This window comes from Halichoerus grypus, chromosome 12, assembly GCF_964656455.1.
Source record: "Halichoerus grypus chromosome 12, mHalGry1.hap1.1, whole genome shotgun sequence".
NCBI classification, from domain to species: Eukaryota; Metazoa; Chordata; class Mammalia; order Carnivora; family Phocidae; genus Halichoerus; species Halichoerus grypus.
In genome coordinates this window covers 77388541-77412934 of record NC_135723.1, presented here as the reverse complement: position 1 = coordinate 77412934, position 24394 = coordinate 77388541, and the positions used below count along the sequence as shown (strand labels likewise).

At 40.4% G+C, this 24394-nt stretch overlaps 1 protein-coding gene across 3 annotated transcripts in view; it reads left to right on the top strand.

The window, feature by feature from the left end:
• Positions 1–374: 374 nt before the first annotated feature.
• Positions 375–24394, top strand: part of TSPAN12 (tetraspanin 12) — a 62611-nt gene continuing 38591 nt past the window's right edge. Inside the window, exons 1-5 of one of the 3 annotated variants that reach the window (XM_036092986.2) lie at positions 375–492; positions 737–905; positions 1848–1983; positions 14007–14089; positions 15141–15276. In XM_036092986.2, coding sequence (XP_035948879.2) covers positions 1918–1983; positions 14007–14089; positions 15141–15276 — 285 coding nt within the window. In that variant the 5' untranslated portion in view covers positions 375–492; positions 737–905; positions 1848–1917. Of the gene's footprint in view, positions 906–1225; positions 1648–1847; positions 1984–14006; positions 14090–15140; positions 15277–24394 lie in introns of those variants that run through there. The other 2 variants (XM_036092985.2, XM_036092987.2) reach the window with 2 other exon arrangements.

Here is a 24394-nt window from a genome sequence, read left to right as displayed (position 1 = left end):
AATTAAAACTCAGACAACCTTATTGGGAGAAAATTTTGGAAACTTTGGGTTACTTATGAAAGAGTTTAAAAAAAAAAAGTTCTTTCTTTCTATTCTGGATATCAGACCAGGACACGTTTACTCTGGTGTTTACATAAATTCTATCAGTGCACCATGGAAGTGGGAAAGAACTGTTTTTATTTTTGTTTTTTGAAACCAGGAGGACAACAAAGCAATAAGAAGGATCATAGGGCACCATGTTAGTGACAAATCACAGGAGGTGGTTCCAGAAAGGTTGTGAAAACTAGTTTCTCATTGCAGGAATTGGGTTGGGCCACTCCTTCACCTCCCCCCCCTTCTCAAACACAAATATTTTCATATAATAAAAGCCTGTTTCCCTATGGTTATAACCCAGCCTCCGCTCCTCGGACACCACCATTTTAAAGGGATTTACTGCGCGGACCTTCCCGAAGTCCATAGGCTTTCTCCCTTTCTGGACCGTGTCTTGTAGAGGTGAGGCGCCCCTTCGGGGGCTCACGCCGGGTGAAGCGAGAAGAAACACCCACTCGGATCCAACCCGGGCAGCCAGAGGCCGGAGCATGCGCTGAGAGTTTGTGCAGCTGGCCCTGGCTGCCGCCGCTGCCTCGTCCGGACTTGGCGAGGACTTGGGAGGGACAGCGGCGCTGGGAGGTGGCTTAACAGAGACTTTCCAGCAACTGCTGCCCAGGACTCTTTTTTTTTTTTTTCTTTTTCCCAGGAGGCGGCGACGGCGGCGGCGGGGGGAGAGGAAGAGAAGGAAGCGTCTCCTGCTTGAGCCAATGCAGCCCTTCGGCTCTCCGGGAGGAGCGTCCCTGCCCTGATGAGCCCCCGCAGTGCGTCCCCGACCGTCCCCCGGCGGGAGTGGGGCACGGAGCCCAGCGCCGACGGTGAGTGGCCGCACGTCTCCCGTCTTTCCAGCCGGCTGTCCCGCCAGCCCGCCGGCGGCTGTCCTCGGCGCTGTGTGCTCAACTACTTAGAGGCTGGCGGTGGGGCTCCCCGCCGCCGGCGCTTCCCCCCGCGCCCTGCCGGGGGCGCGCGGACGCGGACGCGGTGGCGGGGCGGGGGACCGCGCTCGGCTTTGTGCTGCTCCGGCGGCCGGGAGCGCGGGGTCGCGGCAGCGGCCGGGGCCGGGGGAGGGGGACGTGAGTGACTAACCCGGCGTCTGCACAGCTGCACCGGCCCTAATTCCCCTGCGCCCCTCCCGCCCCCGCCCCGGGCTAATCCATCATTCCGGGCCGAAGCACCATTTCTCACGTTCTCCCAAAGAAACCCTAGTCGCCGGGCGGAATCCCAGCTCAGCGCCGCGCCCCCCAGTGCCCGGTGTTCACACTCGAACTGCGGATGGGGTGGGGGGTGCGGAGTTGGGGGGCCCAGGAGCTGTCCTCATGAGAGGGACACTTGCAGGCACGGACTCGCCGGCGGCGCCTCTGACGTCTCCCGGGGGTAGTGTGGTTTCCAACCTTCGGGACAGTTCCGAGCTGAGCTGTCCCCGAGGAGGGGCGTGGACTGAGGGAGGTTTTAAAGAGCGCCTCATCAGAATGCAGAGGACACCGCCGCGGGTCCCCAGAGAACGGGAGTTTACTGTGTGCCTTCATTCATCCGGGAGTCAATCTTTTCTCTTCTCAGCAGGTGTTATCTGAAGTGGGTCTGGAACTTTAGGGGAGTTTAGGTTACAATTACAACTTTAAGACCTGATCTTCGAGGAAGCGATGTCTCCAATGACCTAGGCTTCGGACCAGACTCGGGACCCAGCGGAGGGCCGGCAGGGGAGGGATGGGCTGGGGGTGTGGAGCGCGGTGATAAGTCCCCTGTTCTCCCTGCCCCTGCAGATCGCTGCTACTTTGCCGGTGGAAGTAGGATGTGGTGAAAGGATGGGGCTTTTCCCTTTCGGGGCTCACAATGGCCAGAGAAGATTCCGTGAAGTGCCTGCGCTGCCTTCTCTACGCCCTCAATATGCTCTTTTGGGTAAGTCGAACGGTTCCATTGCACCAACAGGTGGGGACGGCTGGACTCGGTTTCCTACAGCCACCACTTAATGCGCCGAAGGGCATGGCTAAGCATTAATTAATTACACAGGATCGCACCCTCTACTTTTCAGAGAAGTAAGTTTTGACCTTAAAATGCCTTTGATCTAGCTCAAGTGCCATTCGTAATTCGAAAAAAAGAAATCGACGCCTGGATACTGGTGGCAGTAAAATTAGACTTGAAGTTAATCTAGGGATATAAATAAATGCACGTGCTTGTGCTTGTAGATAAGAAAATTATGACATACTACTTAGGGAACTGCTTGTTTTCAGGAATTTCAGATAACTGTCCAAGCCATAAATTGTTTCCTTACCTCATACTAGCCTATAAAATCTGGTTGGGGCAAGCAGTCTTACTCTGTTTTTGTAGGAATTCATCCACAGATATCCTATCAAAAGACTGGGTAAATTTTTCTAGGAGATTCCATGCAGCCTGAAAAGGTGGTTTTCATGTAACTATTTCTAAGTTGGCAAAGTTTTAAGGAATTTTGTGTATGCTTTTGGAAAATCCCATAACCATTTAAGGAAATAAAATACATAAAATTTAACAAGCTCATGGAAATCTTTATGCTGTATGACCTAGTGACTTTCTATGCTTTTGCACCCAGGCATAAATTTTCATTAAGTGTTATTAATAATCACGTTATTATTTATAAAACTTATGAGGAAAATATAAAAATTAAAACTTTGTTGCTTGGAGAAGCTGTCATGCTTAAGTGGATCGTTTTTGCCAATTTTGTGTTCTATTAATAATTATATTCATCATTTTCTATTAGAATTTTCATGTGTGATTTACTTATCTGGCTGACTGGCTGCCATTTGCCAGCCTCTTTTCATAAGAGGTACATGTGTTCTCTAGAGGATGACATTTTGGTTTGAACTAGTCCCTATGGGTGGCTGCATTTTAAAGTGACAAATTAAGACTTACTTCAGTGAGTAATCTGAAAGATACCTAAACTGGCAGCATTTTTTTCTCTACGTGAAAATTAAAAAGCATCAAATAGTTAAATTCACTACTTGGAAATGTAAAATCACTAAGTGATCTTATTGCAGTTTTTAATTCTAAATATGTACCTTTTTCAATGGGTCATTAAATTACCTGCTTAGCTATAAGGTTAAGATTTTGAACTTTTTTTTTTTTAAAGATTTTATTTATTTATTTGACAGAGAGACACAGCGAGAGAGGGAACACAAGCAGGGGGAGTGGGAAAGGGGGAACAGGCTTCCCACGGAGTAGGGAGCCCCATGTGGGGCTCAATCCCAGGACCCTGGGACCATGACCTGTGCCGAAGGCAGACGCCTAACAACTGAGCCACCCAGGCGCCCCTGAACTTTGTTTTTTTTTAATGTAAAATATCACTTATATTTACTAGTTTTTCACTCTTCTACTTTATGCTTTTTAATTCTAGAATCATCACATTTTTACAGCTAAAAGGGGGATTTATGACCTGTTGAACTTCCTTACTTTGTGAATGAGAAAACTAAGTGTAGGTTAGTGACTGGCCAGAGGTTAAATGGCCCAATGGTGACAGGATCAGTAGCCCCACTCAGTTTTCTTGCTCCTAAATAATGCCTTTACATGGATAATTATGGAGTTCTCAATCTTGGAATTACTAGGATTTTTGCTGATGCTGCCCAAAGAATACTGATTTGGATTTTCTTAATAACCTGTATTATGTGGGGGTGGGGGGAACCCCAGTCATTTAACAAAAATATTGCTCTGCTGAGTAATGAATTTGCTTATAAAAACTTATTCCTTGAATTCCTCCAGGGCTTGTTCTATCCCCAAAGAATGTAAAATGTTCTGTCTTTGTTGTTATCCTGTCCTTCAACTTTCTCACTTTCTGTGTGCATGTTCTGACATATTTATTTATTAAGATCCATTTCCCCTTTCTCCAGCCCTCTTCTTCTGCCAACTTCACCTCCAACAAAATAATCCACGCTAACCGCCGCGTGTGGATCCCTCTGTATTTTTCTTTATTTCATACAAATATTTATTTACTCATACCTATCCACATATACCCATTCATGTACATTTATATGTACATTCACAATATTTTTTTGTTAAATTGTTTTTCTCATTTAGTCACAGGAGTGAGATTGCTACATTGGAGGATATGTGATATCGACAATAACAAAATAGCTAATCTTTATATAGTTCTTACATAGGCCAGGCACATATAGTGCTTCAGTTTCCTAGTCTGTGAAGTAAGGATGAAAGTTCCTCTTTTTTAGAGCTGTTGTGAGAATTCGAGTTAATACATGCAAAGTGCTTGAAACAGCTGTACATAACAGTGTTCTCTATGTGGTAGTAGTAACAGTAGATGGTAGTATTTGCGGTGGTTACCACTCATTACTATAGTAATGATGCTCAAGTAGATTATCCGGAGGTGGGTTGCTTAGTCAAAGGAACCCCTGTGTTAGTAATAGCAGTAATTGTTATTGTTGTGATTAATATCACTAACACTGCTACATTTCTTTGATCCAGAAATCCTGTCCTGGGAATCTATTCCTTAGGAAGAAGAACATAAATACACCTCATTATATGTGCACACATATTTGTTGGATCTTGTTGGTGTACTGGCACCTTTTAATTTTTGTCAGTTGGAAAGGTTTAAAATATTATTTCACTGTTGCTTTGTTTTTTTTTCCCTCCCCTCGCAGTTGAGCATGAGCATAATTTTCTTTAGACCTATATATATTTCTTATGTATTATTTCATTTCATAATTCATATTCATTAAATATTTCATATTTACCATATAGGTTTGCCTTATTGTTTGCCCATTGATTTCATTTATACTGTTACTACATAATAGTTAAACAAATTTTCATATGCTGTTTTTAATAGAATTTTTCTCTGGGATTTTAAATATTCTTTCATATTCTCTGTGCTTTCAAAGCACCCACCTTTCTTGTTTTCATTAGGGTTTCTTTTTCCCTATGGACTTAAAGCTTATTTTATATAATTAAAAATATCTGTTGGGATTTTTGTTGGAATTGTATGAAATGTGTATCTAACTTTGGGAGAATTAGCGTTATTCTTTCAGTGTTAAAACAATGTTTGCAGATGCTATATTTCCTTACTGAGTCAGATGTAGTTTTCAACCTTGTGCCAGGCACATTCCTGGGCTTTCTTACACTACTCATGCATCTAATTCTCATAACAGCCCTGGAAAATTGTTTGTTTGTTTTTTGGGGTAAAGAGAGGTCACTCGGAGAAGCTCAGTAACTTTAGCAAGTGGCAGAACAGGGACTCACGGTTCAAATTTTTTTCCTCCAAGGTTTGATAGAAGTTGACCTGCTGGACACGGTGGTGAATTTACTTGCAGTGAAGGGGCAGACACCCTCCGTAGGAAGGGATTAGCTGTCCACCTCCTCATTCCAAGTCCGCTAGTGCAGTGCTTCTCAAACCAATCACTTGGGCATCTTGTCAGAATGCAGATTCTGATTCAGGACCTCTGGGGTTGGGCCTGGAAGTCTGCTTTTCTGAAAAGTTCCTCTGTGATGTTGGGGGTCTGAGTGCCACATGTTGAAGAACAAGGAAGCAGTCCTTGCTTTGAGCTCTCATTGTAATCAGAAGCAGAATAAACCAGTGTAGCATGTAAGCCCAACTTCTTAAATAGACTTCACATTCAGAGTATGGAGAGGGATTGTTCTTGCCTCTAGTTTGGCAAGACTGAGAAACCTACCCTCATAACCTCTAGGATCAAAAGCTGTAGCCTTTTACTCCTCACTTGGCATTTTGAAATTCTTTTTTCCCTATCTATTTTCTACTATATTGGTACCATCTCCCTTTCTCTACCGAAAAGGATGTTAGGGAAAAGAAAACTAAATTTTAACTGAGGACCTATACAGTTTTGTTTTGCTGTTCTGAGAGCTGAAAATTAAACAGAGTGGTTTTTTTTTTTTTTTTTTTTGAGTATGTTTTTAAGTAATGAGGCATAGACCTAAGAGGAAGCAAGTAGATCACAAATGCACTGCTTTTTCTCCATTGCTATGGATCCAGTCATCTTGATTTGCCCTGTGTTGAGTGGCTCTCCCATGTTTTGAAGAAGCATGACCCCAGTACAGCTGAACTGGAGTTGGCACACAGATATTGGACCTTCTAGGTTTCTCATGGGTGTTGTGGGTTTGTCAAGGGAGAAGTCACTGGGGATGCGCTGCACGTGAGTACACCGCCCAGAGAACTCTTTTGAAACCATGATTCACATTCTGGCCACAAAGAAGCAAGGAAATGAGTTGTTTTTACTTCAGATTTATCCCACTTTTACTGTTTAAATGGCATATTATTTAAGTAAACAAAAGCTTTCCTCCATTTTAAAGACAGCTTCTGTGGCTTTATGATATGAATCCTTGCCATTCATAGATGGTAATTTTCTGCTATTACATATATGGATAAATATGGTTGTTTTTGGAAGTTCCTGCAGTTGATGAACACTTAACATTTATCAAATATGTTTGTTTATTATTTTCTAAAAATATAATATCCCATATTTAGTTTTTAAGTTCTATAAGAGCCATTGCTTTTCACCTACCATTACTAAAGAAAGTAGCAATAGAGATAAACTTCTCTAATGAGCTAGGAAAAGAAACTTATAGAAGAAAACCTAAAAAGTGGACAGGGAATCTAGTTCACACTTTGGGATATATGCAGGGCAAATGAAACAGCAGAAGGCCACACGTGCCTGAGCTAGGAAAAGAAACTTATAGAAGAAAACCTAAAAAGTGGACAGGGAATCTAGTTCACACTTTGGGATATATGCAGGGCAAATGAAACAGCAGAGAGCACGCGTGCGTGCAGGAGTGGGAGGGGCAGAGGGAGAAGGAGAAAGAATCTCAAGCAGACTCTACAGTGAGCACGGAGCCCTGACGCAGGGCTGGATCCCACGACCCTGAGATCATGACCTGAGCTGAAATCAAGAGTAGGATGCTCAGCCGACTGCACAACCCAGGTACCCCAAATGTTAGCGCTTTTTAAAAATAAACTTTATATAAACTTTAGTCTCAGGGGCAAAGCTGATACATTCTTTTTATACAATGTGGCCCCTTTTGAGCAAAGATGAGCCATCGCATGGTTCATAAGGACCACTCTTTGGAGAAGGGCACGGGGGATTCTTTGGGACACATCCGTGCTGCAGAGCCAAGCAGTACTGACATTGGGCTGCCAGCCTCCAAATAATTAAGAATTGATTTACCTTTATATCTCAATAAATCACAACTTGAATCCTTTTTTTTTAAGACAAAAAGGAATTTTAAAAGCACCTAGTCCAATTCTTCATTTTCAGGATGAGCAGATGTTCCAGAAGTTTGAATTACTTGTCCAAGGTCTCTGTAGAGTTAGAACTGTAACTAAGTTCCCCATCTCTCTTCTGCATTCTGCTCTTTGCTACCAGATTTGACATAAAAAGGAAAGTTCAGGTAGGTGGTTTTAAACATCTGTCAGCCTTGAATAGAAATTATTGGTCACTGTTACCTTATATGAGACTATATGTTATGGATGGCAGAGAGTTGAAGGACTTAAAAGTCTCTTTTGTGACTATGCCCTTGCTATTTGGTGGAAGCTATAGGCATACGTTTCATGACAAGTTTAGGGAATGTGCACACACATAAAATTCTGATTTGGAAAACAACTTGATTCAATCCTTATTTTTACATAATTAGATTTGAGCAAAACCAGACTATGTCTCCAACACAGCAAACTTCATATGTACAAATATTTGTTGAGAGCTAGCATTTTCTAAATGTTTTGCAAGACGGAATGTAGCAAATGTCCTGCTAAGTATTATATTAAATATATTTCTCTAAAGTAATATTTGTGTTATTTTCTAAACATTTTCTTGAACTACAAACAATATTCTGCAATACTGGAGAAAATGTAATAAGGAGTTATATGCCTAGTTACATATGATAACCACAGTGTTCCTAATCATTTAATCACGATGAATGATAGTTGAAGAATTATTTTATTTTAAGTTGGAAGTTAGTAGAAAATACCATTATTAGTAAGGAGTCCTGAGTGGCTTGCATAATTTGTGCTTCTAGATTTAATAGCATCAAGGTTAGTATTGAAGTGATCTCATCTCATTTTAGCTTAGTTTCTTGCTATAGCTTACACTCTGTATGTTGTTACTGCTCTGATTTTCTCAGCCCCGGTGAGTAACATCACTCCTTGAGAATGAAACTGTTCTCATACATTTAATGCAGCTGGAAATAATGTCATAATAGAAAACAGTTTAGTCTCAGAGTTGATTGTTCGCCATAAGATAAGGCTTTGGATTGATATTATTTATTTTGACTAATGTTCTGGGCACAACTACAATGCTTGGGTAACTACTGTGCAAAAGAACAGTAGAGTCAAGTAGAAGTTTGTAGTTTAAAGGACACTTGAGAACACTTAAACCAGCCTCTGACCTGATGTATAAATCTTTGATCTTGTAACTCAGCAAGCATCTCTCTCCTGGAAAACTTCCAATGGTACAAAGCTTAGCTCTTCTTAAAGCATCCCCTAATTTTGCTAATGTTCTCTTAGAGCTCATCTAGCAAGTTGAAATCATTTCTCTTTAATTTAATTATTTTCTCATTCATTCATCGAATATCTCTTGGGCCTCACTGCTGGGCCTGGTACTCTTCTATGTGATGGGGCTGTAGGCAGTGGTCTGTGGAGTGAGATGGGTGGGTGAAAATAGAAAGCAATTGATAATGGCTCTGTGAAGTCTGTCCAAGAGCCCTGGCTGTGGGTAAGGAGGGAGTTGGGAGAAGATCTTTACATGCTAGCTATTTGAGCTGGCCTCGAAGGGGAGGGCTGCCCTGCTCTGCTCCTGAGGATGGAAAGCCTGGGGCAGGGTGCAACCCAGGCAGAGGGAACTGCATGGGGAAAGACACAGGGTCTTGGGGGGCTCTGCATGGTGCATGTTGGAGAAGCGCAGCAGCTTTTTGTCATCTGGGTATAGAATGCACGTGAGAACATGCTGGCAGGGAACAGACTGAGGAGACAGCTTCAAGGTGATTGAAGAGGGCCTCTGTGCCCTGCTGAAGCATTTAAACTTGACTCTCTAGGAGAGAGTTGGGGGTAGTGGAAGTGAGAGCTGGGCAGGCGCCCTAGGGGCAGCTGGGGGAGCTGTATAAGCAGAACTCCATCTGTGTTTCCTAAAGCTATTGAAGGGTGAATCTGAGGTGGAATCTGTGAGCCGGAGAGTTCATTAGAAGGTGATTGTAATTACCTGGCAAGAGACTGAGGGCCTGAACTAGCCAGAAGTGGCAGGAAGCGGGGAGGAATTCACCAGCCGTGGTGGGGGAACAATCTGGAGGACTTGAAAGTAGTTAGATGTAGGACTGAGGAAGAGGGAGAGGTTCAGGCTGTCTGCCAAGTTGCCAGTTTCTGTGATTGAGGCGTTGATTCTACCATTTACCGAGATAGGAAATGCAGTGGGAGGGACACACAGGTTTTGAGAGGAATGGAAATGAGTTCAGTTTCAGAGATGTCAAAACTAGGAAGGGCCGTGCAAGTTCAAGAGGTAGCTATATCACAGAGCTTTATCCCTTATCCACCCACTGGACCTTCAAATATCCGAAGATTCCATTTCTGAACTGATTTAGGAGTCATCTTGTCTCTTAAGCTGACTGAGAAAGATTAAGAGAAAGCCCTGAGGTCAAAAGAGACTTGAAGTAGTAGTACGTAAGATGCAGAAGAACCCTACTCTGTCTTTTCATCACATAAATCCTCTGTGAAGCCGGGCTTATTATCATAACAGTTTGTATGTGAGGAAACAGGCTTAGGACAGATTCAATGATACCCAAAGTCATATAGCTAATTAAGGGGCAGAGGTGGAATTCCAACCAAGGTTTTTGGCTTTGGTGGTTTCTTACAGTCATTATGGCCAAGCCCATATGCCTTTAATGGCCTCTAAGACTGTGTTATCTGGTCCCTGCTTGGCCTTTCATTCTCACCACATGCCAGTTTCCCTTCCTTGAACATGTCCTGCTGCCTTCCATCCTGGGATCTTTGCTTTTCTTTCCAACTGGAATGTACTTTTTCAACCACGCTTTCCCTAATGAACTTGGTAATTACCCTTCAGAGCTTCCTCTCTGAGAAGTCCCTTTGACTCCATGGAATAGGTCAGGCACCACAAAAAGGAGGCTTAGAACAACTTGTATTATTCCTTCCCAGTGCTTACTACCGTTTGCAGTTACACATTTATATCTTTGATGGGCTGATTAATGTGTGTCCTCTTAGTAAATTTCACCATAGACTAGAGATGGTGCCTATTAACTGCCATACCGTTATCCGTGTATCTCCAGCACATCTCAGAGGACCTGGCCAAGAGCAGTTGATCAATACATATTTTTTGAATGGAAGAATTACCTCAAAGCCCATGCACTTAGCCATTCTATGCTACTAGAAATGTTTTGGAATATACCACTTAAAAGAATTACACATTTCTTGTTATAAACAGAAGAACAGTGTATAAATGACCACTGTTAATAGACTATACCAAAATGAAGAACCTTATAATTTATTGATACCTGTCTCAGAGCTATGATATTGAAAATTGGCTAAACAGCCTATAAGAAATTAGAGGATGGAGAAACTAAGATCAGTTATTACTGATCAGTTATTACTTTAAAGAATGATAAAGAAAGGAGAGAATTATTTATAATTGTGCAAGAATTTGAGGTAATTAAATAAAATATCACGTTAATAGACATTCCTATCCCCCCCCCCATGAAACTTACAAGGTATTTAAAGGTCCACATACAGCCAAGTAGAGGGAGAACATGTAGGCTCAGATTTAATCATGTGGTCCAGGGCCCCCTGCTAGCCCTGTGTGTTTTAATAGGTTCTATTATTATTTAGGTATGGAGAAGCCAACAGATCAGGTGACTGCCATTGAAAAGATAGTTTATTATACTCACAGATCACGAGAGAGAGAGAGAGAGAGTACATGTCTCATCACGAGGGCCAAGAGGGGAAACACTGGGGTCCATCTCAAGGCAGAGAGAAAGAGAGGGACTGGGCACGTACTTTTACTGTGGCTACATCAACAAGGAACAGGCCAGACAAAGGAAGTAGGTTTTGGGTTGGCTAGTTTAAATACTTTCAGCAGCCTCTGGAGTACAGGGGCTATCTTTGGTTGTCTGGCACCTAGACCTTGGGGTGATCACGGCAGGTGTGGAGTGGCCCAGGGTGAGAGTGCGCAATAAAGGAGGTGGTTGGGGTGTGGGGTCTGGATTGGTTGGTTTGTATTTGAAAATGAAAAGTGTGAACCTGGGAGAAGGACTCCTCCCAATGGTGGTAGAGGGCAGGCAGCCAAGGCAAGGTGGCTCGGGCACATTATCAGTTTGTTCAGACCAAGGTGTGTCCAGCTTGAACATATAGAACAGATGTTAAGGCATCAAATTCAGAAGCTAGAAGCATGATTAATAAACTGTGGCTGACCCACTGGGTAACTTTTATTAGGTTTATAATCTGTTTTTATTCCCACCAGAAATGAGGATAGTAATAACTAGTCTTACTCTTCTTGGAACTGGGGTCCCAGGATTCTTACTCTGTTTTAGGCCATTGACCCCTGAGACTCTGTTCACCAAAGAATATAATTAAGACATTTAGACTTAACCTGGCCACTACCAACTACCCCCCAGCCTATGCCTCCCCTTTTAAAAAAAGAACCCTGCATGCTGTGCAGGCTAGAGTCCTCCCTGTGGAAATTAATATGCTCATTTCTAAGCTTGGAAGGTAGTTAGTGACTAAGCCTAAACCTCCAAAGACCAAAGGCTTGGATTTGAATCTCTGCTCTGCCATTTAGGGTCTATATGACCTTGAACAGATTACTTCATTTTTCTGTGCTTCGTGGTACTTTTTATAGTCTGTAGTTATCTGCCTTGTGTCCCACAAGAAGCTTCACAAGGGCTGAGATCTAGCATCTCTTATTCATTGCCGGGTCTCCAAATCTAGTACAGATGGTATGAGGCAAATAGCAGGTGTTGAATAAATATTTGCCACTGAATGAAGAATGAGCAAATTCACTACCTGATTTTTAAGCAGGTAGCCATATTTCCCTACAAGAGGCCACAGAGCTCTGCCTGTTCTGTTTGCCTTAGAGTCTTTATCCAGAAAGCATTTTCATGAGCACTGCTTGAGTCAGTATAGACCAATTCCTACCTTGTATATTCATTATTTCAGTATTTAAAAGCTAAATCTATAGTGCATAATGGTAATTGATGTTCATTAAGATGCCAGAAATTATTAAAAATCAAATTAAAGTCAAATTAAGTTCTTAAGATAAGTATAAGGCACACTTGTCCATCTAAATAGGAAAGACCTTCAGAACTTAGGAGCTAACCTTCAACTTTTTGAAAAGTTTCCCAGGAAGACTCATTTTGAACATGTTCTACAACGTTGCTTTAAAAAAAGTTTTGTTTTTTTTTTTTTTAAATTATGGACAATTTAAAACATATACATAAGGAGACTTCACAAAATCTTCATACCATTGTCGTATCTCAAACAATAACTTCTTAACATTTTCAAAGTATCCAGTCATGTGAAAATATCCCCTGTCATTTCATAAAGGTCTGTCTGTGGCTGTTTTTGTTTGAATCAGGATCCAAACCAGGTCAACATATTGCATTTGGGTAATCTCTTAAATTTCTTTTAATTTATAATAGTTTCTCCTTCCCTCTTTTTTTCCACTTGGCCAGTTTTTTTAATTAAAGAAACCAGATCATTTGTCCTGTGATATTTTTCATATTCTCGATTTTGCTGATTGCATCCCCATGGTGGCATTTAACAAGTTTAAATCAATTCCTTGTATTTCCTATAAACTGATAATTAGAGCTGGAGGCTTGGTTAGATGTAGGTTTGACATTTTGGAAAAAATACTTCAAAGGTATCTCTGTGTACTTCTGATTGCATCACGTTGGGGGAACACATTATCTTTTCTTGTGATACTAAAACTAATCAGTGGGGGCTGGTATTTTACTTCAGCCTGATCTCCCTATTCTAGAAGTTAGCCTTTCATGCTATGCAGTTCTCAGCCCTGACTGCACATTAGAACATCTGTGTAGTCTTACACATTTCTCATGCCATGGCCCTACTTTCAAGAATTGATCCAGGGTGGTTCTGGGCTCATCCAGAGTGGTTCTGGCTTTTTTTAAAGGACTCCTAGGTGATTTTGATGCACAGGAGGACTGAGAACTATGGACCTAATAATTTGGGTAGTCGTTGAGGATCTTTGCCTAGAGATCCATTATTTCAGTAGGGGTTGTAAATAGTGATATTCTTATGCTTTCTGCATGTGTTAGCAGAATTCTATAAAAACTTTCATGAAGTCTTTGGCTCTTTCTTTAGTTTGTAATAGGAAAGGTAGGATAAAATATTGGATTCTTACCAGTTTTCTGAATAATGAGTTGAGTATCCACCATCCTACAAAGGTGACAAGTGAGTTTTAAGTATTATTATCCATTCACAGATTTTAGCATATTTGATATTTCAAATCATTGCATTTATTGTTATTATTACTATTATTCTGATGCTCAAACTGTTTGACCTTTAGACAATGGAAGCCCTTGCAAGTTCTCCTGTCACTTTCTTGGCAACATCAGTAGTATGGATTTGATTGCTTCCTTGCTTATTATAAATGACATGTTTTAGGCTCATCTTTTACATCTGATAATTTAGTCATTCTGTGGCCTCTTCATCTTGTGCAATTCTTGTCTTGAACTTAGAATCAGCCATTTAATTGTCTAGCTATCTGTGTCCTCCTTTGGTGACCTTCTGTTTAGTGGCTATGACAGGATTACAAAATGAAATGGCAGATATTTATAACAATAGTGAATTTCTAAACGGTAACTGGGAAAAAGCGTAATGATCATGTAACAAAAAAAATCCTTAATTGTTTTAATGATTAATCCTGCAGAGAATGTTGCATAAATCCTTGATCAACAATTTGTATTTTTTTTCTTTCCAGCTAATGTCCATCAGTGTGTTGGCAGTTTCTGCTTGGATGAGGGACTACCTAAATAATGTTCTGACTTTAACTGCAGAAACAAGGTAGGCTTTATAATTAATGATTGCTTTCTTTCATCAGGTTTCCTCAGACCCTAGTTTCTAAGTAACTTGGCCCTCAGCGGTTTAGATGATAGTGCTCTTCCACAATCCTTTGTCACAGACACTTGCATTTTCTAGCATTCTCTTTAAGGTATGCCACTTGTCCTAGCGAACATTTCTGGGTATGGTAACACCAGTTGCCTGTCCTGTGGACAGTGTGGCCGTCGCATCATATTCGTGCGTAAAGGACAGCATAGCTACTTTTCTATAAGAAAATTACTGCCAGCCTTCTTACCTTCATATCCCTCAGCTAAGGAAAACCAAACTCAGCATTGCCATTTTCTTCTCAAATTTCAAAAGGTTGATCCGCTAATATCGCAGGGGCAAATTACTTTAACTTCTCCCAGCCTCCATTTCTTCATCTCTGAATGGGGACTCCACATGCATCCCTCTAAAATGTCTGGAGAATGAACTGAGGTGCATGTTTGTAAAATCCTTAACACAGTGGAGCTTAGTAAACAGTAAGGGCTAATTTTTGTTGTTACTATTACTCTCACTAGTATGGTTCTAGTTAATGATTTTTCACAGTTTTCCAACAGAAATCACCTCCCTTCCTCTTTCTTTTAATAGAGACCAATTTCCTTTTACACGGCAGTCTTTTGCATTTTGGGGGAGGATCGGTCGGCGGGCAGAAAAGGTGCTGGCCGCGTCAGAGAAGAGGAGGAAGATTCCTGTTTCTTTCCCTCAGGCTAAGGCTTCAGAGCTAAGAGTGGATGGACTTCTTATTGGGGACCCCTATCTAATAAGAGATTTTAAATGAGTTGAGGTAGAAATGCTACCACTTGTATAAAAAACTAAACAAAACAAAACAAAAATAAGATAAGCAAGCAAATCGGTGATAGCGCAGTGACTTTGAAAAGAGCTACACAGTCATGAGCTTTGAGGCATGATGATTTAAAGGATTAGGAACATGAATCTCAGTTGTGTCTTGTACTGTGTCCTCGGTGCATTTTGGTTATGTTTTATGTATAATATGACATCATTGTTCTTTCAGGGTAGAGGAGGCTGTCATCTTGACTTATTTTCCTGTCGTCCATCCGGTCATGATTGCTGTTTGCTGTTTCCTTATCATTGTGGGGATGTTAGGATACTGTGGAACAGTGAAAAGAAATCTGTTGCTTCTTGCATGGGTATGGTTGTTTACATCTTCTTTTTATTATGGGTGAAAAGACCAACCAGTATTGTATTATTTTTTTCATCAGCGCACAAGATTACGTGCTTAGGGAACCGTGATAGCAGGTCTCTAATCTGTGGTAATTGTTCAACATCCTGTGAGAAGGGAAGCGTTCTTTCCATGAGAGATGATTTCAGTACAAGTATTTGTTGTCCTCAAATGAGGAGGGATGGAAATATGTACGCTATTTAATTATTTCACCCAGGTTACGTGTTGAAATTTTCATTTGAAAGTGTAAGTTGTTGCCTTGTGTCATGGGCCCTTCGGGACTAGAACAAAGAAGTTATAACAGAACTCTCGTTCTCTCTCTCTCTTCCTTTTTAAACAAACCTGTCGTAAAACCCATGTGGAAATTCAGATGGTGAAATAGCAGATAGATATTCAAATCCCAGCACCACCTTTACATAGGGTAGCAGGTAGAAGTGAGTCTTGGTTTCCATAATCTTAGTGGTTTTTGTTGTGTTTTGTTTGGATTCTGAAAGAGTTGACCAGATTGCTTCTTAAATTCCCTTCAGCACTCACATTCTATGATTCTAAAATCTATGATTCAACTTCTAATTCAAAAATTAGGAAACTCTTAACATTAAAAATTTGAGTCAATTTAAATTACAGCTTATATATATACATATACATATGTGTGTGTGTATATATATATATATATATTTGAAGCACATTGAGTGTGTAAAATATTTCCTGTTAGTGGCACCAGATAGTGAGGCTGCTACCATGTAATTGCAGACATCTCAGATTCCGGAAGAATTAATTCATTGGATATATTCCTTTCTTTGCAGTAGTGCTCAATGCTAGCTGTGCATTAATTTCTTGTAGGGAACGTAAACAAACATTTTAATGGGGTGCTAATATGCTGGATATCTGAGCAGGAAAAAATCCTGATTTGTAGCATTTGAAGCTTTCCATGGGGTAAATACTTGCAGCATGGTTGATTTCCGGCTACCAAAGTGGGATCACTGAATGCAGAGTTGGGGAGAGATGCGCACAAATTGGCTCTCAGGAGTGAGCTCCTGCACACCAGTGCTTGACTGGCTCCCATCCCGAACCAGTTAAAACAGAATCTTAGTGTGAAGCTGAACTAAAGCTCTGAATTTCACAGGAACAACCTGTGCGAATGTATTAGTTGGCTTTTTGGAGGATAAGTCTTGGCTTCATGGACTCCTGAGGTCCATGACTGGGAAACAGAAAGTGCTGCAGAAAATAAACCACACTCAGAGAAGGGGAGCATGCCCATGACCTTACTTCTTTCCATTTTGGTATACAGTGAGGAGAATGGCAGAAGGGTTTGGAATCTTATTTTACCATTTAAGATATTTGGACAATAATTTAAACATAAACTCAAGGACTTATTTTATATGAAACTTATAGTTTAAAGGACAGAGAAGGTATTTTGAACTTAAAAAAATCTAAGAATCATTTTTTTTCTTAATTTTATTTATTTATTTTAGAGAGAGAGGGGGAGAGGTTGAGAGCAGAGGGAGGGGCAGAGGGAGAGGGAGAGAATCCCAAGCAGACTCTGCACTCAGCATGGAGCCTGACTCAGGGCTTGATCCCATGACCCTGAGATCACGATTTGAGCCAGAACCAAGAGTTGGATGCTCAACCAACTGAGCCACCCAGGTGCCCTGCTCTCAGAATCCTTTTTTAAAACCACAATCTTAGGGGTGCCTGGGTGGCTCAGTCGGTTAAGCATCTGCCTTCGGCTCAGGTCATGATCCCAGGGTCCTGGGATCGAGCCCCACATCGGGCTCCCTGCTCAGCTGGGAGCCTGCTTCTCCCTCTCCCTCTGCCTGCCTCTCCCCCTGCTGTGCTCTCTCTCTCTCTGTCAAATAAATAAATAAAATCTTAAAAAACAAAACAAAACAAAAACCACAATCTTAGAATGCTGTCCCATTTACACAACAATTTGAGAATAACTATCTTCCCCCTGTCTCCAACTTGTGTGATTCTGGATGGTCCCTGGACTGTGGGTTTGGGTGGGGTGGGATATCATATTCCATGGACCTCAAAGACTTTTAGGAACACATTTTGAGAACCGTTTATGCATTCTATTAGGCTGCTTGAATGCTCGTAAAGCAAGTTGACGAAGAACCAAGTAATCTGGTCTCTGCTTGAGGCAGGAAGAGTCATAGATACCTGTGATGAGAGGCTACTTTATGAGGCTGGAAAGAACCTTATGATGCAAAGGTGACATGGGGGACTGAAACCATAATAATGACAAAGATGATGATGTTAAAGTAGTTTATATAAATAGCTTTATATGAATTAATCAATTTTGTCTCCTTCACAATTCTAATGAGATAGATATTGTTATTCCCATAATATAGATGAGGAAATGAGGCACAGATTGGCTGATTTGCCTGAGTTAGCTAGTGAATGGAGAATATGCTATTCAAACTGTGGCAGTCCAGTACAATATATTTTTAACAGCTTCACTATTTTACTTTACAGTTGCTGCCTTTTCCTAAGTGCTTATAAATGTTTCCCACATTATATAAAACATTTTCCCTATGATCTTTCATTTCTTCAACCTGACAACAATCACCTAAAGTAGATAATTATAAATGAGGTTCAGAGAGGTTCAGTAATTTGTCCAAAGTCACTCAGCAATAATGTGTGGAGCTTTGATTCAAACCTCAATGTTTCTGACTGCCAAACCCATTTTCACTGGGCCTTTACTATCTCTAGTAGATGCTTCTCAACCTTTGAAGCCCAGCGCATTTCCCTAGTCATAATTTTTTTTTTATAACCAGCCCTAACTATCAGACTACACACAACTTGATAGTATGAACTATTCACCTTGCCTGTAGCTTTCATAAATGTTTATCAAATCGAATAATGGACAGGACATTAGAACAGTGCAAGTAGGCAGCCAGCATCTCAGAGGGAAGATTGGAGCCAGGAAGGCATGAACAGAGTGATATTTTCAACGAGGAGACTGACCCACTAAACTGTAATTATACTGGAATCAAAGCAGATCTTCATTTTGGTACAAGAAATAAACTGCCATCCTCACCACCTTATCTTTGGATGTTATTTGAACACCAGGGTTGATTTCAAGCAGGTTTATTGTTTGAATTTATATTGAAATTGTTAAAACCCCATATGAAAATGATCATCTTTAAAAGAAATAAAATAAAATAAAAAAGGATAAGCCTGACTCTTAGATAGGGTTCCCCTTCAAGGGGAATGACTTCTTTTTTTTTCCCCCAAGTTTTAATTTAACTAACTAAATTCTAGTTAGTTAACATATAGTGTAATATTGGTGTCCGGAGTAGAATTTAGTGATTCATTACTTATGTATAACACCCAGTTCTCATCATAACAAGTGCCGTCCTTAATCCCCACCATCCATTTAGCCCATCCCCCAGCCGCCTCCCTGCATCTACCCTTAGTTTGTTCTCTATCCTTAAGGGGAAATGGTTTCTTAAAGGAGCGGAGGGGCATAAATGCAAAATATGACAGGATGTTAGGTCTTTGGCAAATATTTGCAAGGCAACTCTCACGTTTTCTTCCTTTGTGCCCTTTAGCTTATTATCCTAATTAATATTTAAAGAAGTCCAATGCATTCAATCCAACTCATTCATTTTCCTGTAATAGAAGTCTTGTTTCACTTTTAAGACCTGCAAATGAGACTAGCAGGAAGAAGCTTTTCTTTTTTTTTTTTTAACACAACCAGTATCTCAAACAAAACAAAACAAAACAAAAAGACAACCAGTATCTCTGAGAGTTGCCATATCTTTTGAATGATTACCAAAAAAAAAGAGCTGGCCTTTGGGCTATGGCACTGCTCAAGTAAAAGTGAGAACACCATTATTCATTGGATTGATCAAGAACAAGTGGGAGACTCTCAAAACAGGTCTTTATAACCAACCTGCCCTCCCCTCACACCACTCCCCAAAAATACCAAAACTGGGCGGGCTAAGAGGCCACCCATAGGAAAACATTTCTGGTGAACTTTGGTCATGAACTTTGACCCTTCTATTGAATTATAGATGCAAGTTGTGAAAATACCTTAATTTAAGGTTCCCGTACAAGGTATCCATATTGGATGCAGGACATCCAATTAAATTTGGAATTCAGATAAGCAACAAATAATATTTTAGTAGAAGCGTGTTCCATGCACTATTTGGGATATACATCTACAAAACATTATATATCGTGTATCTGAAACTCAGATTTAAATGGGCATCCAGGAATTCTGTTTACTAAATCTAGCAACCCTACTGTAACTAGATTTGTTCTTAATAAATGTGAAATTGTCATAGAACAGAAACTTTTATGTATTTTTGTAAGAATATATTTTTTATATTTATAAGAGTAATTAAATCCTAATTGTATTAGGAAAACAAGCCAAAAATGACTAGGAAAATAAACTTGAATATGCCATGACTTTCAAAGTGATTTTAGTAGCAGAAATTCCTTCTCTTTTTAAAAGAGAAACTGAAGCTAAATGGAAATTGGTTTTAAACCTTAGTTGGGTACTACTCTCAAGGCTTTTAGCTGTAGACTAAATGAAATTCATTTGTTACTGCAGTCCTACCTTGCTATTAACATAGGCATTAGGAAAGCGGTGCTGGCTCAGGGGAATGTAAACAGATTGAGCAGACATGTTTACAATATCGACAACAGCTGAATGTCACCATCAGGAGATCATCACTTGTCAGAGTGCGATGCTAATCTACATTCTACCTCCAGCAAACCACAGTTAGTCAAGTGCTGGTCAGGACTTACCTTGGAAGCACCTCACACATTTAAGACCAAGGACCTTGTGTTCCAAAGGGAAGGTGGTTTTTTTTTTTTTTCAGTTTTATTATTCCAGAACATTTACATATGGCTAGTGATTATATGGAAGCACTTGTAAAGCATTCTTAAAATATACTGTGATTGAATCAGATTTGAAATGATCATCTTAATGGAAATCGGGTAAATTTTTAATGGCCATGAGGAAATTAACTATCCTCGGTTCTTTTGTTGGTTGAAATCATCATGTAAAACCGGAATATCTTGAAATAGTGATTTTCTACAGACTCTCTGTTTAAGGCCTTCTTTCAAGTAGTTATATATTTTATAATTATATAGCTAGTCATAACCAATTAAGTTAAAATTAAACTATTAAGTTAAATATCTTTATTATTTTCTTTTATGATGTTGGCTGATAGCCTAGCAACTATGTTTCTCAATCAAGGTCCATCAAATTATTGACTGCATATTCAGCATCTGCTCAGTGTTTTGCTCTGGTTTCTCAGAAAATACAGCAACTTGATATGGTTAGACTTATTTTACAGATGAGGGAAGGAAGGATGCCCAAAGATATACAGCCGCTAGTTGCCATCATTAGCATCCAAAAACAGTCCTTGCTCAGAGCCCATGCGTGTTTCACACCAAGCTACTGTTACAATACATTTAATTAATTATCAGCATTATTTCTGTAAGACTTAAATATAAGAGTAATTAATTTTTTAATTTATAAGTCCAAGGCATTCAGTAGTCAATTAATCTTTAAAAATATAGTATTTTAAAGTCCTTATCATGAAAGGAACTCTAAAAATTCTGCCATAGTTCCCTCTTCTTTTGTCAAAGAATCCAACCGTTTCTCCTTTCCTTTCTCCCCTTCTTCGCTCCTCATCCCTGTTTCTTTCCCTTTTCCCTCCTTAACCAGATATCGTGTACCCAGTCTGTGGTTGACACTGGAGATGCAAAGGTGAAAGGGGAGAATACAAAAAAAAAGAAGTGAAATACAGTATTAAAGTTATGAATAAATAAGTGTGGGAACACAGATTAAGGAGCGATTGGAGACTTCTGGCGGGTTTCGAAGGAAGGTCTTTATTTGAGCTACTTTGAAAAGATATTGAAAATGTGTCAGAGGTTTCTGGCGGAGAAGGCGAGGCAAGGGGCTTTAGAACAACACGAAGAGTGTGCAACGACACAGAGGAGTAAAGGAACATGGCAAGTTTAGGCAAAACTTAGAAATTCCGGGGGTTACAGTGTCAGTGCACAGCGAGAAGCACGTGAAGGAGTCCACTTGTGAAGATCTTTGTAGGAGAGCGTCTGATGTTGTCCCTTGGGCTGTGAAGAGCCAATGGGTTTTTCTAGCATTTAGGGCTGGAGACCTGGAGAAGCCCTGTTAGTGGTTACACAGTAGTCTTCAAAGCCGTGGCTGGGGTCTGAACTATGACTTTGGGGACTGGATGGAAGGTGGCTGAATCCAGTAGACCTTGCTGAAATAGAATTATGGATACATTTAGTTGCACGTGATAGTAATATTTGTATTACTTGACATCAGGAAATGAGGTATTATTCTACGTTTATGCACTTTTCATATGATCGAAACACATCTCTTCAACACATGCAGATTATTGTGACATTTCAACTAGAATTCTTTAAAAGCTACCGTTTTCAAAGTTAGTTGTTAAACTCGCAGAAGGTTTCAGGCAGAGGACACTGAAGATGATGCAGGCATTTCTGGATCCAGAGGCTCGGTTTTCACAACTTGCTTTCGTATGCACAAAAGCCCAGGACAGAGTTCCGTGACCTCCTGTTTCCTCAGTCATGTTGGTTTGACTGACTCTAATTACGCCGCAGAAAAGCACATAAGCAGATGTCTTTAAAAGTCAATGTGTCTGAGACGGGGACCCTGGACAACTGGGTGATATTCAGGCCCTTAGCGTTGGGTCTTTGTGACAGGATTTTGAGTGCTTGTTGGACTCTTTGCTTACTTTGGAGTTTGAAGTGTGAATAGTTAAAGCGTTTATATTTCTGACCTGTGCATAATTTAGGTGTACTCTGTCATGGTAAACATTTTAAGCTTTGTTATCTGTTGTTTCTTAATATATACAGTTGAGATAGCTTTGGTTCAATATAAGCCACGTACATGTGTATGCGTTAATTTGGTGAACGTCTTTGGTCTGCACAGAGTTTAAAGCAGGTGTCTGTATGTCAACACAAACTACTGAGAGGTCTGTCCTAGCTGCGAGTGCTGGTGACTGGCGCAGCAAACCGGACCTCGGAGGCAAATTCAGGGTTGTGCGGTAGTTTTGCTTTGTCATCTGCTTCCACGTTGTCAGTCAGTTGACTTCCTTTGGCAAATGTAAAACAGGAGACATTCATTTAAAATCCTATAGCTGTCTAGATGACTCGGGAAACAATTCTCTAAAAGTTAACGGAGATAAGAGGGCAAGTGAATGCAGGTAAAAGGTGAGAGAAGTGTCGTTTCAGCCAATGAGGAAAGTAGCTTTCAGATAAACTTCTTAGAAAAATGTTTAGTATTTACTTTATGTGCAGTGTCTCATGAAGCCGATGACGAAATAATAGCTTATGAATTAAAGTTAAGGGTTTTTTCATGAAATTTCATAAATTTAAAACACTTTTTCAGGATTGTGATCTATATGCTTTTCCCTTTTATCAGATAAAATATCCCTTATAACCAGACAACAGGCCCTGGTTATGTGCTCAGATTAAAATGGATCGTCTCAGCTCACATGACAGAAACACCAATTTAAATTTTATTTGAAATGTATAAACATTGTTGTTGTATCACTTAGTATTTGTTGAACAATATATTTGAGTTATTCTAAAATAAGTGATTATCCAAGAATTTTCTTCAGAGGGGGTGAATTGGGAGGCAGAGATAGACAGTGGCTTACAGAAGGGTCCCTGCGGGGGGAGAAGGTACTTTGGAGGCACTGAAAGGCTGGTGGAGAGAGCAATTGTGATAAGACTTGGAAGCTCCTGATGTGTTTGGAGAAGGGCATTTGTCAGTCATATGGTAAACATGTACCAGATATTCGGGGCAGAGAGTTGGCTATGTAAGCGTTAGCCAAATTATAAAGAGTCTTGAATGTCATGCAAACCTCCTCTGGAGCTGGAAGTTCTGTGAGCCTAAGAATCATGTGATCTATCTTTTCCTACTTAACGCTGGTAGCAGTGTCTGTTCTTGCTTGTTTCTGAGCCTTCTGCTCATTTACCTGGGAGAAAACAGCTACCTGGTTTAGCCACTCTGGGCTAAAGGAGCTTCACATTTAGAGAACCTTTTTGTGTGTTTGTTTTAAAGATTTTATTTATTTATTTATTTATTTAGAGAGCACACACACAGCGGGGCGGGGGACAGAGGGAGAGAGAATCTCAAGCTGGACCCTGTGCTGAGCTCCGAGCCCAGCACGGGGCTCCATCTCAGGACTCTGAGATCACGACCTGAGCTGAAATCAAGAGTCAGATTCTTAACCGACTGAGCCACCCAGGCACCCCTTAGAAAACCTTTTTTTAATGATAGGAGAGAGAATGGAAGACATACTTTATTCTAACAGGGTGCCTTTACTGATGAAGAAATAAAGGCACTCAGGTGGGGAAGTCTATCTTATGTCTTAGAATTTTTTTTCAGATATATATTATAAAACAATTTCTGTTCATCTGGATGTGTTTAGGTCAGGGGTCATAGCAAAAATATGGTCATCGAGCTAAAGTAGGCACCAGGAAACTGGGTGCTGGGCTAAGGTGCCCTTGGGGAGACAAGCCAGGTTCAAGGACTCTTGGGGAAGGGTTAGAACAGTAGTTCTTTGGAGTGCCGCAGCAATTTTCCAGCTTTGGGGGGAAAAAAGTTCCATAAACAACTGACTGGTATCAGAGGATTGTTGTAGAACTGCTTAACTTGTTCGAGAACAAACTTCTCAAGCGTGTGAAGCATTTACCCGCAGATAATGGATACACTCCCTTCAAATAATCGTTGGTCTGTTTATAAAAGCAGGTCTTAGAAGATCTCTACTTTTCAACATTGGTATAGCTCAAATATTTGTTGCAACAAGGGTGCATTTCTTTAAAATCGTTCTGTAATTTATGCTATTTAATTCAAATTAGTCCTTCTATCAATTAGACTGAGTTATTGATGTTTGAACAACTTTTGTGAGAGTTTAAAGATTTTATCATTACTCACACATGGTTTTCTTTCCCTGAACATTAAACATGACTGTGAATTGAGTTATGTTCATATACTTTCTTCTTTTAAGGAAAAAAATATATTTTTGGCTCAGGAAGAAAGTGTTTTTACTTGAATAGATTTATCAAAA